General features: G+C 51.7%; 1 protein-coding gene and 1 long non-coding RNA gene across 3 annotated transcripts in view; one reads left to right on the top strand and one right to left on the bottom strand.

The window, feature by feature from the left end:
• LOC123620881 overlaps positions 1–15,000 on the bottom strand; it is a 119,530-nt gene extending 104,530 nt beyond the window's left edge. The window contains exons 1-2 of the long non-coding RNA XR_006728981.1: positions 14,904–15,000; positions 6,610–6,695 (exon numbers count right to left, since the gene is read on the bottom strand). This is a non-coding gene — a long non-coding RNA (uncharacterized LOC123620881). The remainder of the gene's footprint in view (positions 1–6,609; positions 6,696–14,903) is intronic.
• Positions 5,400–16,697, top strand: CCR7 (C-C motif chemokine receptor 7). Of its 2 annotated transcripts, none has more exons than XM_045526449.1 (3): positions 5,400–5,476; positions 11,924–11,973; positions 14,676–16,697. In XM_045526449.1, the coding sequence occupies exons 1-3, from the start codon at positions 5,467–5,469 to the stop codon at positions 15,750–15,752; spliced, it is 1,137 nt and encodes a 378-aa protein (XP_045382405.1). In that variant the 5' UTR covers positions 5,400–5,466; the 3' UTR covers positions 15,753–16,697. The 2 variants fall into 2 exon arrangements, with proteins under 2 accessions (XP_045382405.1, XP_045382406.1); XM_045526450.1 differs by lacking the exon at positions 5,400–5,476 and adding an exon at positions 11,260–11,577.
• The last annotated feature ends 237 nt before the right edge of the window (positions 16,698–16,934 follow it).

The raw sequence follows: 16,934 nt of genomic DNA, 5'->3' as shown, positions 1-16,934 counted from the left end.
TTTGGCTTCTCTTATGGACATGTCCTTTGCTCAGTCACATTGGAGTGCCCATGGAGTCTCCAATCAGAGAAGACAAAGTCAGGGAGCTCACCTTCTCTTACAACACAAACCACACCCCCAGCACAGCTGGGATGCAGTGGTGACCACTCTCGTGATACCCAGGGCATCCACAAGAGGCTTCACTTCTAGAGTTCTTGCTTTGGCTTTTAAGAGTCTCTAGAGCAAAAGAGGCAGCCATTTCAAGGAGCTGACTTCAGGCCTCTTGCTAGCATGAAAAACACATGTTCTTAACAAGTGGGATGAGAAAGAATCTTCTAGAATAGATAGTATAGCATATGAAGCCCAAGCAAATTACTTAACTATATGACATTATATTGTTAAAATCAGCGCTATTCAAAATAACTCAAAGACTACTAAAAAACTATACAGTACAGGCCAGGCACAGTGGCTCATTCCTGTAACCATAGCATTCTGGGAGGCTGAGGCAGGAAGATCACTTGAGCCAAGGAGTTGGAGGCTGCAGAGAGCTATGATGATGCCACTGCACTCTAGCCCAGGCAACAGGCAAGACCCAGTCTAAAAAAAAAAAAAAAAAAGCTACACAGTAAAATCTTTTTGAAGAAGCACAAAGTCTTTTCTAGAATAGAAAATAGTTCACATGTCCTTGCTGTGTATGCCAGTTTGGGTGTCCCTGAAGTTAAGTGCTGTGACTGTTCAAGGAGAGAGGTCCATGTAGGTGGGGCCTGCCTGGGCCTCAAAGAATGGGTAGCGTCTGGAGAGTGACACTGGGTTCCTCCTATTTGGTCCCTCTCATAGAAAGCAGATTTGCAGTGCATAATCACAAACTGCACACTGACGTACGGAGGGGACGCTCACAATCAGTTCTGAGAATACCAGGGAATTCCCACCACCTCACTCAGAGACCAGCTAAGAAACCGAACCTGAAGGCTCCCAGGACAAAGTGAGCCATGTCCACGCACCTAGAGCTGGAGGGGTGGGAAAGGGCAGTGAAAGGAGGAACAGCGTCATGCAAGGGCTTCTGAGGAAATCAGAACCAGGAGCAGCCCTTTTTCCCCCCAGTGACAGGGCACATCTGCCACAAAGCTCTCCAGCCCTGCCCTGTTCATGGACTCTCTTGATCTGGGACCTTCTGTGGGCACCTACACTATAACAAGCCTTAGCCCAAGAAAGGAGCCTGGGGCTTATATAGGCCAATCCTGCTCCTTTTCAGATGGGCATCCAACAACCAGAGAGACGAAGTGACTTGCCCAAAGTCACCTAGTGAGTTACAGGAGAGGCAAGACTGGAACACAGGTCTTCTGGATTTAAGCTCATTTTTAGAAACATCTTGCACATGGCAAAGGGCTCCAGGAAGAGGCTTCTGGAATATTTCCAAACTGAAGTTGTCCTGAACTTTCTTACCAACACACCTGCCAATATATAACCTCTTAGAGTTCCTTCCACCTCATTCAAAAGATTGCTGATATCCCTAAAAGTGAGTGGGCTCCAAATGCCAGTAATGAGAGCAACCAAAACTGTTGGGCAGAAGGCAAGTTTTGGCAAGGACTTTCCATGCCTCCATGTGGGGAGTTTGGAATAATGGGAAATGGCTAAGCAGGGGGCAGGTGTCTCAGGATGCTAACGCTTAGGCACCTTCTAGGCAGTCTGATTACCTCACTTTACACTTGAGAAAACTGAAGCCCAGAGAAGGCAAGCAACTTACCCTAGATCACACAGGGATCTGGTGAAGAGATAGGCTCACTGAACTACACCCCAACTGGATGTTCTTCATAAGTCTAGGGAGAAGAAAAGCCATTCTACCTGCTCATCCATCTCCCTTCCAGCCCTGTGCAATCTTGGATTTCCTTCCTTTGTTTGAGGTACAGTATCCTGTCATGCTGGCTCTTGGCTATAACTGTGGACAACAGGGGAGCAATCTAACCTTAACTTCTTCTATACTTAAACTCCTTGGGGACAGGAATCCCCTAGTATCAGTCAGTGTCGAAGCAAACAAGAGCCACTCTCCATATCCCAAAGAGAAGCAATTTAATATGGAGAACCAGTTATACAGATGATGGAAGAGCTGAGGCCAGAGAAGCAATGGCAAGGCCACCCAGAGATTAATAACAGCAGGAAGTTCCCACCATCCCTAGAGCTGGAGGGACACAGGGAGAAAGTGATGTTACCATAGCCCAGAAACTGGAGCCAGAGCTGGAACCATGGTGAGGGTTACTCATCAGGTGCCGGGGCCACCGTGGTAGGAACCGGCTGATGGACTCTGGGATCAAAGACACACAGCCACTGCTGGGATGCGACTGGGAGCAGAGAGAGGGAAGAAACCTACTGATGGAAAAAGATATACCATTCAAAAAGTCCCCAAATGGGAGCTGGAATAGTTAAACTAATATCAAACGAAAATAGACTTTAAAACAAAAATTGTTTATAAAGAGAAAGAAAGACATTTGATACTGATAAAAGGGTCAATCCATCAGGAACACATAACGACTAGAAATAAGAAGCAAACATTGACAGAATTGAAGGAAGAAACAGGAGAAAAACACAATTCAACAATAGTCAAAGACCTCATGACCCTACTTTCAACAATAACTACAACAACTCATCAGTAGAGCAACAAGGAAATAGAAGATTTGAACCAAACTATGAACCAACTGCACCTAACAGGTATCTGTAGAACACTTCACCCAACAACAGCAGAATACACATTCTTCTCAGGTGCACATGGAACATTCTCCAGGATATAAAACAAGTCTCAAAAAATGTAAAAGAATTGAGATCAGAAAAAGTATGTTCTCTGACCATGATCAGTAACAGAAGAAAACTTGAAGAATCCATAAATATGTGGAAATTAAACAACACACTCTTAAATAATCAATGAGTCAAAGAAGAACCCACTGGCAAAATTAGAAAATGCTTTAAGATGAATTAAAATGAAAACAAAATTTAAGAAATACAGCTAAAACAGTGTTTATACAAAAATTAATAGCCATAAATGCCTATATTTTTAAAAAGAAGAAAGATATCAAATAACTTAACCTTTCACCTTAAGATAAAGAATAGCAGGCCAGGTGCGGTGGCTCATGCCTGTAATCTTAGCACTCTGGGAGGCTGAGGTAGGAGTATCACTTGAGCCCAGGAGTTCGAGACCAGCCTGAGCAAGAGTGAGACTCCAACTCTACTAAAAATAGAAAAATTAGCCAGGCGTGGTGGCACATGCCTGTAGTCCCAGCTACTGGGGAGGCCAACGTGGGAGGTTTGCTTGAGCCCAGGAGTTTTAGGTTGCAGTGAGTTACAATGACACCATTGCACTTTAGCCTGGGAAACAGAGCAAGACTCTGTCTCCAAGAAAAATAGTAAACTAAGCCCAAATCAAGAAAAAGGAAGGAAATAATAAAGACTAGAATGGAAATAAGTGAAATATAGAATTGGAAAAAATAGAGATAATCAACAAAACCAAAAAATAGGTACATCAAAATAAAATTGACAAATATTTAACTAGACTTACTCTGATATCAAAACTACACAAAGACATCACAAGAAAACTACAGACCAATGTCCCTTATAAATATAGATGCAAAATTCCTCTACAAAATAGTAACACACCAAATCCAGCATCATATTTAAAAAGATTATATACCATGATTTAGCCCAGAAATTCAAGATAGGTTCAACATACAAAAATCCATTCATGTAATACACCATGTTTAATAGAATAAAGGACAAAAAACACTCAATCTTCTCAACTATAAAATTCTTAGAAGAAAATAGAGGAATAAATCTTCATGAACTTGATTTAGGCACTGGTTTCTTCAATAATGACACCAAAAGCACAAGTGGCAAAAGAAAACATAAATAAATTGAACCTCAAAATTAAAAACTTTATTGCTTCAAAGGACATCGTCAAGAAAGTGAAAAGATGCTCCACAAGATGGGAGGAAATATTTACAAATACGTATCTGATAAAGGATTGTATCAAGAATATATAAAGAACTCATACAACTCAACAATAAAAAACAAATAACTCAATTTTTTAAATGGGCAAAGGATTTGAATACACATTTCTCCAAAGAAAATACACAAATGGTCAATAAGCACAAGAAAAGATCCTCAACATCAGTAGTCACTAGGGAAATGCAAATCAAAACCACTTTGAGGTACCACTTCATACCCACTAGAATGGTTAGAATCAAAAGGGTTGACAACAACAAGTTTTGTTGATGATGTGGAACCCCCATACCCTGTCGATGGGAATGTAAAATGGTGTAGCCACTTTGGAACATAGTTTGACAGTCCCTCAAAATGTTAAACATATCACTACCATACGACTCAACAATTCCACTTCTAGGCATATACCCAAGAGAAATGAAAGTATATGTCCACACAAAAAGCTTATACATAAATATTCATAGCAGCATTATTCATAATAGCTAAACAGTGGAAACAACCCAAATGTCCAACTAATGATGGATAAACAAAATGTGGTATATCCATCCATACAATGGGATATTATTCAGCCATAAAAGAATGAAGAACTGATCCACACCACAACATGAGTGAACCTTGAAAACATGCTAACTAATGGAAAGAAACTGATGTGAAGGCCACATATTGCACACTTCTATTTATGTGAAATGTTCAGAATAGGCAAACCCATAAAGACGGAAAGTAGATCTGTGGTTGCCAAGGGCTGTCGAGAGCAGTGTAGGGGAGATGGGAGTCATTTGCTAATAATTACAGGGTTGTTGGGGAGGGTGAGAAAAAATGTTCTAAAATTGATTGTGGTGATGGTAGCACAACTCTGTGAATACACAAAAACCATTGAATTGCACACTTTAAGATGGTGGATTTTATAATATGTGGATTCCATCTCGATGAAGCTGTCATTAAAAACTGAAAGGAAAAGAAAAGCAAAAACACACATCCTAACATATCCCTTTCCTTCTACCTTCCATCACGTGTCAGTGCCTCCCACGGGCCAGATCTCTCCGGAAGCCAGAGGAAAAGTAGTTTGGAGCCGCAGCCTCCTGTGGTACTGAGCAGGGCAAGATGGGAACACATCTCTCACTCACCTCTGACTCCCCCAGCATCTACCCCGTGGCTTGGCATGTGATATTCACACCATAAACATTTGTTGAATCAATAAATTGCCCCTCATCCAGCCTCTGCCAGGTGGCACAGGGGGGTTTTCGAATGTAAATGACCTGATGATTCAGGATCCTGTGACCAGTGACTGGGGGCTGTCACTCTGTCACCTTTCTCATACTGCTTGAGGCACCGGAGGGGCCCTGCGTGAGGCGGGGAGGGCCGGAGGGAGGAGCAGAGTGGGAGGGGCAGGGACGCTGTGGCTCCTCTCACAACTTAAAAGGGGCTGATACCACTTCCTCCCCAGACAGGGGTAGCGCGAGGCCCGGCACGGCCTTCCTGTGTGGTTTCGCTGCCCAGAGCGCCATGGACCTGGGTGAGTGAGCCTCCTTGTCGGAGAACTGGGGTCTCAGACACCCAGACTGATCCTGTGGATTGGGAGTAGAGAATGGGGCTGGAAAGCCTAGGGGGGCCTCCAGGAGAAATCAGGTCTGATTTGGTAGGAACTGGTGGCTGCTTCCAGAAAATGCCACCACCGTTGTCCCTGGAGGGGTGCATCTGTCCTTTCAGACACAGGGGAAGGAGCAGCCTTTGGTGCCAGGAAGGACAAAGAGGCAGAGGTCATGTCTTTCTAAAACAGCAGGGACACAAGAAATTGCCCACCCACTCCTTAACCTGCAAGAGAACTGGTGTGGGCTTGGTGATCTGGCCAGAACCTGTGCTCAGCTTGGGGGCGATGGGTGAGAACCTCTGGGACTGCTGGGGACCAGTTTCAACAGGGAGCCTCAGGACCCTCCACCCCCTCTCTGATTCCCACTTTTCTCCTCTGCTTCAGAGAGATTAGAATCTTGTCCTCTTGGGGTTGTTGGGAGGAGCAAAATGAAGGTGCCAGCATTGTGTGAACAGTACGATGCAATGTAAATGCAAGCCATGGTTGTTTTCTGTCTGCTGCTCATCCTACCAGCCTTGTACCAGCTTTGTGCTGGCTTTGCTGCTGCCCCTTGCAAGTTCAGATGTGTGTAGGTAACACGGAATGGGATGGCAAGGGGCATGCGACCTGGGGGAGTCCTAGCCAGACCTCCAGCACAGCCCCTGCTGCTGAGCAAGCTCACTCCACCCAGGCAGACAGCTCTGCTCTCTAAAAAGCCCTTCCTTTAATCTAACCTCAGTCTCAACTAGAGGGGTACAAGGGAAGCCCTGAGGGGGTTCTGAGTGGTTCATCCAGCTCTAGACACCCCCTTTACAAATCTCGGCTGTAGAATCAGACCCAGCTGAGGCTGAGAGGGCCGGTTCCTAGATGGCTCATCTCGCCAGCAAGCAGAGCACCACGGCGGCCTCAAAGCCGCAAGGGGTTGGCTTTAAAAAGTGAAGGTTCCCTGGTGCTGGCCTCACACCCTCCCCTCCACACCACAGCCTCCTCCTCGACTTCATCTCTTCCTTCCCCACCTGCCCTGAACCCCGGAGCCAGACCCAGCAAACAGCTGTGAAAGGGTCAGGCGGTCACCTTACCCACTGAGTGTGAACTCCTGAAAGGCGGGGTCTCGTTCTGTCATTTCTGCCTCCCGGGGTGCTGTGGGGATGTGAGCGGACAATGTCTGTGGAATGAATGAATACATGGCATGAAGAACTCAGGAGATTTTAGTTTTTGAAAATCTCTTCCAACTTCCTCTCTTCCCAGCCAGTCTGCTCTTTAATCCCATTCCCCAGACATCCACCCCCACTGACCACAACCCCAGAGTGCAGATGTCAAACACGGGAGACCCTGCCCCAGGCTTTGCTATTGGCCTCTGAGAAGGAAGCACTGGGAGACCCTGCACCAGGCTTTGCTATTGGCCTCTGGGAAGGAAGCCAAGCAGTGCCCCGGTGGCGGTGCTGCTGAATGTTTGAAAAGCAGCTCCCCAGGGCAGAGGAAAGGCCCTGAATGTGTAGCGCTGGCCAATTTCCATTGTGTAAATTCTCCCGCCCTCGCTGATTTCAAGCCATCCTCAAGACTGAGCACAGAGCTGGGCAGAGGCGCACAACTGACGCATTGTCGAGCCTGGGCACTGGCTCCAGCACACCCGTCTGCCTCCTGGTCTGGGTTTGGGGGTGCTAGACTCCTAGGCCTTGATGGGGGTGGTGGGGGCAATCTCTGGTCCAGGAGGAAGGGATGTTCTTGCTTCTTCACTCAACCCGAGAGAGCCCCAACGGTTGAACCCAAAATACCGGTAGCAGGGGGGAAGCCACTGAGAAGCCTTGCTCAAAACGCGCTCTGGACCGTTGGTAGGGCGGGTGGGCCACGAAGGATCTGTTTTTCTGCTCTTCATCTGCCCAGCAGGGAGCGAGAGGTGGGTGAGGAGGCAGGGTTTCTGTTACACAAAGTGAAAACTCCAAGGCAGGGCTGAGCTGGCCTTTTTCACTATTTGAATGAGCAGCTCCGAGGCGCCCTCCCCACCTTCGAGCAATGAGGACAAAGATCTCTGTCAGGCAGAGCAAAGAAAAATGAGCCTGTGAGAGACTTGTGTCTCACAGCCCAGCCACGAATGGTGGCAGGGGTGGCTGCTGAAGGAACTGGAGGCCAATCTCTTCTGGAAACTTGGTGGGGGGTGGGAGGGCAGGGCGAGAAGAACCCTGCAGGCTGAACTGGCTGTAGGAAAAATCTCTCCTCTGCGCTTGGGACTTTCTTTCAGTCAATTATAATTGCTTGAAGAATTCAAGGATGACCAGTCTGGTGGAGAGAGAGACACATATGTCACTAAGCTGCTGCCACAGAGTGAGCTACAGTGTTGGTGGGGGTAAGGACAAGACGAGAAGGGAACGTGGGTCAGAGAAGTATTTAAGGTGAGTTTTGAAGGGTGTGCAGGAGTTGTCAAGCCAAACAAGAAGGAGCAAGGGGCCTGGGACGGAGCATGGATGACAAACTCTATTGCCATCAGAGGCCAACAAGCTGAAAGAGAGAAGGAGCCCAAGACATAGGAAGTGGAGGGGTAGGGGGAACCAAAGGGCGCACAGCCCACCTGAGAGCATCCAGATCCAATACTGTAAACACCCCACACAGCCAAGCAGGGTGTCCTGGGGACTTAGCCTGGGGCTCGCTGAGGGGCAGCTCTGACTAAAGTAATCAAGACAAGAAAGTGGCAAGCTGAGGAGGGTGAAAAGAAGCTGCCACACCAAGGAGGGAGGGAGGGAGGGGGACACAGGCACAGGAGGGCCAACCCTTAAAATTTGGTGTGGCATCGCCAAGGAGTTTGGACTATCCTAGAAGCAATGGGGCATCAGTGAAGGTATGTTTCAATTAGGTGAATTAAAGGAAGAGATCTGTGTTGCGGAAGGAGCCCTGTGGCAGCAAAGCCTCACGTCAGGACAGATGTAGGTCCAGCTCCAAGAGATGTCAGGAGACGGAAGCAACAGAACTGGGTGGCCGATGGAACGGGAGAGAGCGAGGGTCCCCTCCGTGCTCGTGGAAGACCCTGCCCACAGCAGGCTCATCAGAAACATAACGATGCAGTAGTGAGAGCCCAAGCCTTGCTGTCCCCGTCAAATCTCAGGTCCATCTCTTGGCAGCTATGTGACCCCAGGCATTTGGCTTAACCTCTCTGGGCCTCTAATTTCCGGAATATAGAGTGAGAATCACCAAGCATAGCTGGCAAGATGTTATGACTCAGTGGCAGCGCAAAAGAATGGTTAGGAGCGTGGTTTCCAGAGTCAAAGGAAGAGTTCAAAGCCCAGCTCTACTCCTAGCCAGTAGTGTGACCCTGGGAAAGCTACTAATCGTGCTGTGCTTCAGTAAGTGGGGATAATAGTAGCGCCTACTTCACAGGGCTTGTGAGGGGATGAAATGAGATCACACATGCAGACAGTCTGATGCACAGTGAGAGCTCAGCAGACATGAATTCTAGTAGTGGACACTGCAGCGGATATAATAGTGACTAGAAGCCCCAACCAGCTCTCATCCATCCCTGCCTATTGTCTAAAAGGGGTTCCCCCAGGCCTCGCACCTGCTTTCCAGATCTGGCTTCCCCACTTCTCTCTCAAAAAAAAAAGAGAAAAGTTATGTATTGGCAGGTGAGGATGTCCAGGGAGGAAAAAACTTGGGGGGCGGCTCTAGGAGCCAGCTGATAGGCAATCATGATTTCCCAGGCAGCCTCCCCTCTGGAAGGCTTGGAACAATGTGGGGCTGGAAGTTCAGGGTTTGGGGAACAGCCAGCCAGGAGTCCCCTCCTCCCAGATGGGAAGTTTCTCATGCTGGGGGCTCGAGTTGGAGTTCTAGGGAATTTTCTTTCCATGATGATCATTACTGAAAACTCAAGAACTCAGAAAACACCCAACACCTAGGTCAACCGTTGCTCCTGAAACCCTGAGATTCCCAACCTCATTGGTCTTACCCAAGCTGCTGCCAAGACCCGGTTGCTTTATGACTTTGTAACAGACAGGAATGATCTGACTCATGGCCACTGGCCAGGCTCCCCCCACAACACACCAGAGTTCCCCTAAGGTCCCCTGCTACCTTTCTTGAAAACTACCTGTTCTGGACCTACAAGATGCCTGCTCCTCCACCATCTCCAACACACCCACACACACCAGCACCCTCCCAATTCCTCCCCACACACCAGCACCCTCCCAATTCCTCCACACACACACACACACAGTAGCAAAAGGAACGGGGAGAGGGCTCAGGAGAAGGGGTCATCAGAGTAAAATAGAAACACCGTTCCTGTCCTCGTATTTCATCCTCTGTGACTTATCAAAACTTTGAGGTTTCTCATTTCTCACTGACAGTCAGAGTGGGCTTTCTCTAGAGTAACCGAAAGACATTTACGTGTTGAAAGAAACCTCGAGCGCTTCACGTCAAGATGAGTCAGTGGAGGACGGGCGGTGCGCTGGGCCCTGAAGAGACTGTGGTTGCGTGTAGTGTAGACATGTGGACTCAAGCCCAGGGGTAATGCGGTGAGAAAGGGGAAGGAGAGGGCCACCACGCTGCTGCACAAGGATCCATTCCCATCAGGACTGCAAAAGCTTGGGTGCGGGCTGGGGACACGGGCCAGTGGGTGCCTGTCCCCAGACACAGAAGATGCAGCTAGGAGGGCAGCTTCAAGGAGACAGTGGAGGGCTCCACTGCCGGGCCAACCACTGGGGGCTTCATCCTTAGGACCGGCTAGGGCCCCTAAGGATTTAGGAGGAAGGCACGGGGGGCCGGGGAGGGGGGGCATTGGCATCGGAGCTCTACTTCGGGAAGACGTGTCTAGCAGTAGTGTGCAGGATAAATTGCTTGCAGTGGGAGAAATACTTATTTATTTATTTGGCCCCATGCCCTTCCTCCCTCCCCCTAGGAGCTCCCAAGCCCAGAATCCCCAGCCTGACCCTCGTCCCCAGAAGCATGTTAAGAATGGCAAGCTGGGTGCCATGCAGTTAGGTTTCCAGCAGGTGGTGCTGTGGCCAAGGACACGGGACGGCTGGTTTCGTGCAGCTTCCCCGGCCTCCAGAGGATGCCTGTGACAGGGTCCCATTCGCTTCCTGCTCCTACTGAGGCAATGACCGGCCTGCAGGTCCTGCCTGAGCTTTCACATGTGGCATCACAGTGACTCTGATTCTCCTGTGGGCCAGGCCCTGGCTGGGAGCTGAGGGTCAGAGTACGGGGAGGGGGCTGCAAAGGGAAAGAAGGCAAAGCTCCTGCCCTGGAGGTGCTCCCAGACTGGCAGGGGAGATGAGACTTCTACACAGATTGCTCTGTCAACCGTCCTCCCTGCTCAGCCCTCAGGAGGAAATAAACTCCGTTGGCCCAAGGCTCCGCTGCAAAGCTGAGCTGAGCACATCCAGGCCTTGTGCTAACCTGGGGTCTCCGTCTGCTGCTCAGCACCAAGGGGAGCCTCCTGGCTCCCAGAATGTGTCCCTTCCCAAAGCTGACCCTGCTCGGCTTCCACCGTTCCCCCAAGGCCTCGGACTAGAAAACAAGTTAAAGGAGGGAAAATATATGCACACACGTTAGTTAAGAAAAAAAAAAGGTAGGATGAACGCTGTCAGGGACTAGCATCCATCCCACCACACTGCCCCAGGGCAATGTCCCCTCAGGCCACCTTGAGGATCCCTCCTCAAGGAGAAGGGAGAAGGACACGCACTCATTTATTCATTCACTTAGTCAGTTAGCCTTCATTTATTCATCAGCACACAATTCCTGGGCCTGCACTGGGTAAAAGGGAAGAGGTCCCTGCCCCCAAGTCAGGCGCAGGGTGTGGGCACAGTGAACCAGCTGTCAGTGCTGACTGTCAGTTCAGTGGGGGGTGTTGTGAAATCGCCCCATTTCCTCAGCCTGCCTCCTTTGGGAGACACTCAGGGCTTCACGTGCGGCTGCCCACTCGCCTGGACACCAGGGAAGTGCTCCCCAGGCCGGTGGCTGCTGGCACCAAAGCAGTGCAGGACGCGTGAGCACACGCACCTACCACCACCTTCCTCTTCCTGCACCACAGAGGGTGCGAGGGGCAGTCAGACCCTCGAGTCAGGGTCAGCTGAAGCCCAGGCCTGAGGGGGCTCTGAGCTCGGGAGGACCCTCCAACTCCGGAAGAAGCCCAGATGGGGCAAGACGGGGGTGGGGGGCTGCCCCACATTCTGCTGCTGCTTCTTTCGGGAGCCTGAGAGTGGAGGAGGAAGGGAGGGAGGTGAGGACAGTGATGCCGGGCAGCGGGCCAGGTGTTCAAAGGCACAATCTGGTTCTGATGTTCTCTTTCGGCAAACACGGTGCCTGGAGCTTGGGATGAAAGTTCCCAACGGCGTCTCCCCTCCACTGCTTTCTTTAATCGCAACGAGTTGTCCCTGCCAAGCAATAACTTTCTCGCCTTGTCTCCTACAGGGAAACCAATGAAAAGCGTGCTGGCGGTGGCTCTCCTTGTCATTTTCCAGGTAAGGTTCCCTGCCAAGGACAGCTCTGATCCCTCCTCCACAGCCCCCTCCCAAGCCAGAGGTCCTGCTTGCAGAGCTGGGCGTTTGCATGAAGAGAGAAGGCCCCGACACAAACCCACCTGCCATTCATTAAGCTGATGGCTGCCCCCTCGCCCTCTGTGGAGTGACCCTGGGGAGCCACAGATGTTCTCTGGACTTCCTTTACTCCATCTAAGTTAAAACGTGGGGGAAAATAACTCACCGTCACCTTCCCCACCCGGGAGACAGAAACATGGACTCTGAGTTCTTTCAGAGAGAACAGCTGCACAATGCAAAGGCCGTGAGGTTACCAGCTTTTCATGTGTGCACACACACTCCCATGTGTAAAACCCCACGTGTGGGCTGAGAAAAGAGCCGTGATTACTATACTATCACCCCAAAGTTTTCTTCCCCCAAACTCCAGCCGAAGGTTCCCCTGGCAGCCACAGTTTTCTTTTGTGAAATAGGGACCCATCAGCCTCCCTGGGGGTGGAGGGGAGAAAGGATGGGGCTCCGGGGACACGGAGAGGGTGGTGGATGGAGCAAATCTTTATAGCAGACCTGAGCTGCAGGAACACAGACCCCCGTCTTACGAGGTTCCGTGTCTCAACCCCAGAAACGGAGAAAGTTTGCCCCACCAAGTGCCAGGGTTAGAAGAAACTGCAGCTGCAATGGGGGAGTCAACTTCCCCCCACGTGTTAGAGGCGGGAGCTTCTGGAGTGCGGGTAGGGGGCCCAGCTGAGGCCAGAGCTGGAGGGACAGTGCTGCAGAATTCGCCTCGTCCCCAGGTCTGCAGGCCAGAGGGGCAGCTTTCCAGGAGCTCGGGCCAGAGGCAGGCCCCAAGCTGGGCACTGTTCCCAAAACCCCAACCCAGGGGCCCCCGGAGCATGGGCTGCTGCCCACAGCCTGGCCCCTTCCCCATCACCTCTCCCCTCCCTCCAGGACTCTGAGGGGCTACACTGCTGGCAGCAGAGGCCAGAGGGCTGGGGAGAAGAGGGGACAACTTTGGCTCGTTCTCCCTCACTTGGGGAGGGGGCTCAGGCAGGGCAGGATGTGGTGGGGCTGTGGGCTGCAGAGGCAGCAAGGCTGGGGGTGGAGGAGCAGGAGCAAGACAGAGAGGACTCAGTGGTGGGGAACACACTTCATAGAGGCTGGGAGCACTGCCCTCCAGGAAGCCCAGCCCGGCTCATGTCCACGGACCTCGGACTAAGGCCCAGGCCTTACCTTGGGTGGACTGAGGGCAGCCAGCTTTTTCAGGGGCTCCCAGGCTGCAGCCAGGCCCAGATGAGGGAAGAGGGGCTGCCACTGACTTTTCTTCTCAGGCTAGCAATGCCCAGAGAAAAGACTCCTGGCCATCATTTTGTCCTCACCATGTCCCCAAGCAGGACAGTGATGAATCCAGAACTTGGAAGTGAAAGAGACTGAGACAAGATGCGGGGAGTCCCTCTAGCCCCAGTGTGTGGAAATCCATTATCGTGGGGCTGCTAGGAGTCCAGGTCCTGGAGGAAGGCCCCTGAGCAGCGTCCGTCCGAGGCCGGCTTCCAGCCCAGCCACCTGCCCCGCGGGAGTGAGCGGAGCCCACGCAAGGCTGTGCCCACTCCTTCATTGATAAAATCCCAGCAGGCTGCTGAACCTTCACCCAGCCCTGCAAACAGGCTAAAAAAAGCCCCAGCAGCTGAGCCCTGCTGATTGGGATCTGCCGGAAGAGGCTGTGGGGGAGAGAGAGGCAGTGACGTGGGGGGAGCAGGGGGGCAGAGTGGGAGACAGAGCTGCCTTTCTTCCAGGGACACAGCTGCTGAGGGGCTCGCTCGCAGCGGCCCCGCCACCCATCACAGGGTTCCGAGCACTTGGGCTCGCGTTGCCCGAGCTCCTGCTGGGGGCCTGTAATGTCTCCAGGTCACTTGCCACCCACGACCTCAGCAGTTCACCCCAAGCCCAGGGATTCACGGCCTCCTAACGGGAGCGTTTGCCATCCTCTCTTCCCACTCTGGGCCCCCTGAGCCTTGACCCCCAGATGATTTTCTGTCAAAAGCTGGGGTATTTTGTAAGCCCCCTGGAAAACCCTTTCCATGCGCTTTTAAAGGAAGCTCAAGAAGAAAGACACACGTCCTCTCATGAAGTTTCCAGAGGGCAAAATAAAAGCTCTGTGGACCTGCAGTGGTGCCAGAGCCTGGGCTGGGCACCTTCCACAACCACGTGGAGGAGACAGGACTCATCTCCATTTCACAGACAAGAAAACTGAGGCTCAGAGAGATGAGTGTGTTTCACCAGCTTAAGCTCATCTGGCCCCAAAGCCCAGACTATTTCCATGTAAGGTCACTCCTCCCGGAGTTGGCAAAATCAGACGCTTGCCTCTTAGTAGACGTATAGAACCTCAGGCCCCGCCCCAGCCTGGAGTTCAGGACAGGCATTTAACAAGATTAACCAGGTGACCCACATGGAAGTTCAAATTGAGACTCACTGATTTTAAACCAAAGAATCACCTGGAGAATTTAGGAAACTATAGATTCCTGCCCTCCCCCTGCCCCTACCGCCGAGATTCTGGTTCAGCAGGGCTCTGGAAAATTCTCAGGGGATGGCAGGGATGCGACCACACTTTGAAACCGCCATTCTAGGCTCAGTCCCAGCCAGATTCGGACCCACCTGGCTAAGCTGGATTGTTTTCCCTTGTTCCTTCCCCGCAGGTGTGCCTGTGCCAAGATGAGGTCACGGATGATTACATCGGAGACAACACCACAGTGGACTACACCTTGTACGAGTCTTTGTGCTTCAAGAAGGATGTGCGGAACTTTAAGGCCTGGTTCCTCCCGGTCATGTATTCGGTCATTTGCTTCGTGGGCTTGCTGGGCAACGGGCTGGTCGTGTTGACCTACATCTATTTCAAGAGGCTTAAGACCATGACCGACACCTACCTGCTCAACCTGGCCGTGGCGGACATCCTCTTCCTCCTGACCCTTCCCTTCTGGGCCTACAGTGCGGCCAAGTCCTGGGTGTTTGGTGTCCACTTTTGCAAACTCATCTTTGGCATCTACAAGATGAGCTTCTTCAGCGGCATGCTGCTACTCCTGTGCATCAGCATCGACCGCTACGTGGCCATCGTCCAGGCCGTCTCGGCTCACCGCCACCGCGCCCGCGTCCTCCTCATCAGCAAGCTGTCCTGCGTGGGCATCTGGATGCTGGCCATGGTGCTGTCCACCCCCGAGCTGCTGTACAGCGGCATCCAGAGGAGCAACAGCGAGCAGACGTTGCGATGCTCTCTCATCAGCGAGCACGTGGAGGCCTTTATCACCATCCAGGTGGCCCAGATGGTCATAGGCTTTCTGATCCCCCTGCTGGCCATGAGCTTCTGCTACCTTGTCATCATCCTCACCCTGCTCCAGGCGCGCAACTTTGAGCGCAACAAGGCCATCAAGGTGATCATCGCCGTGGTCGTGGTCTTCATAGTCTTCCAGCTGCCCTACAACGGGGTGGTCCTGGCCCAGACGGTGGCCAGTTTCAACATCACCAGCAGCAACTGTGAGGTCAGCAAGCAGCTCGACATCGCCTACGACGTCACCTACAGCTTGGCCTGCGTCCGCTGCTGCGTCAACCCTTTCCTGTACGCCTTCATCGGCGTCAAGTTCCGCAACGACCTCTTCAAGCTCTTCAAGGACTTGGGCTGCCTCAGCCAGGAGCGGCTCCGGCAGTGGTCTTCCTGCCGGCACATCCGGCGTTCCTCGATGAGTGTGGAGGCCGAGACCACCACCACCTTCTCGCCATAGGCAGCTCTTCTGTCTGGACTAGAGGGACCTCTCCCAGACCCCTGGGGTGGGGACAGAGAGCAGATGCAATGACTCAGGACCCCCCCACCCCCAAAAAAAGCTGCTGGGGGAAAAGCAGCTCTGACCTCAGAGTGGAAACCTGTGCCCCAGAAGACAGCTTAACCCCGACCCGAGCTACCTCAACTAAGGTGGAAAAGAAACGTGGCTGATAAGCTAACACCGGAACCGGCAACACCCCAAAACCGAGGCTGTTGTCCCCTAAACCAAAAACCAAAAGTGAAAGTCACAAAACCATGCACACCTGCTAGAGTGAAGGGGACGAGATGGGTGAGTGCTCGGTTAGGAAGAGGGCTGGCGAGTCCTCTGAAAGAAGTTTCTTCCGACCTAGAAAGGAGTCACCCCAGAAACTCAAGAGCTCAGGCCAGGCCTTGAGAAAACCAGGCTTTGTCTCCAAGACCAGAGATGGTGGGGAGACGTCTTGGCTTGCCGAGGAAAGGGGGACATCTGCCTGTCAGACTAACTCTATCTGACCCCCTCCCTCCTTCTCTTTCCGCTGTCCCCCAGGCCTCCCTGGGAGCTCTCCAAGGCCGAAGGCCATGTCACCCTCCCAGGCTCTTGACGGGGGAGGGTGTGATGTTTCCTGCAGGCCTGGCCGGCTGCCTCCGCCTGACCAAAGCCACATTCCCAGCCAGGACCCTGGAGTGGGGGTGACATGCTAGGATGGGAGGAGGGGACAGGGAGAAAGGTGGAGAGGGAGAAAGGTTGGGGACGGGGAGGGTGAAAATGCTGGCTGCCCATGGCCAACAAGCTGCTTCTTCCTTCTTTGTCGCAGGGACAGATAAAACTCTCCTTGTGTTGTGCTTTCAATTCATTAAGAGACCAACATTTTGCTCACACACAAATAAAAATTTTCCCTTGAGGGAAAAACACCTTTGAAAGAAAGGGGAAAAAAATCTTTGGTAAATGGCAAATGAGTGTGTTCTTGTTTTGTAATCCCCTACGCCCCCACTTCCCTGCTCCCCGCCTTCCCCCAGCTTTGTTTCTCAGAGATGTTCAGAACCACCAGGTCGCTTAGCTGTGCTCTGCACCCATCCAGTGACACTGGCCCAAGAGGCTGAAGGAGGACGAAGACAAGGAAGTCCGTTTTGCAAATACGCTTCCAGATCTCGTGGGACGGGCCTC

Source organism: Lemur catta, chromosome 15 (assembly GCF_020740605.2).
Source record: "Lemur catta isolate mLemCat1 chromosome 15, mLemCat1.pri, whole genome shotgun sequence".
In the NCBI taxonomy this organism is placed as follows: Eukaryota; Metazoa; Chordata; class Mammalia; order Primates; family Lemuridae; genus Lemur; species Lemur catta.
Note: the sequence above shows the minus strand (reverse complement) of the source record. Positions and strands in the feature narration are given on the sequence as shown.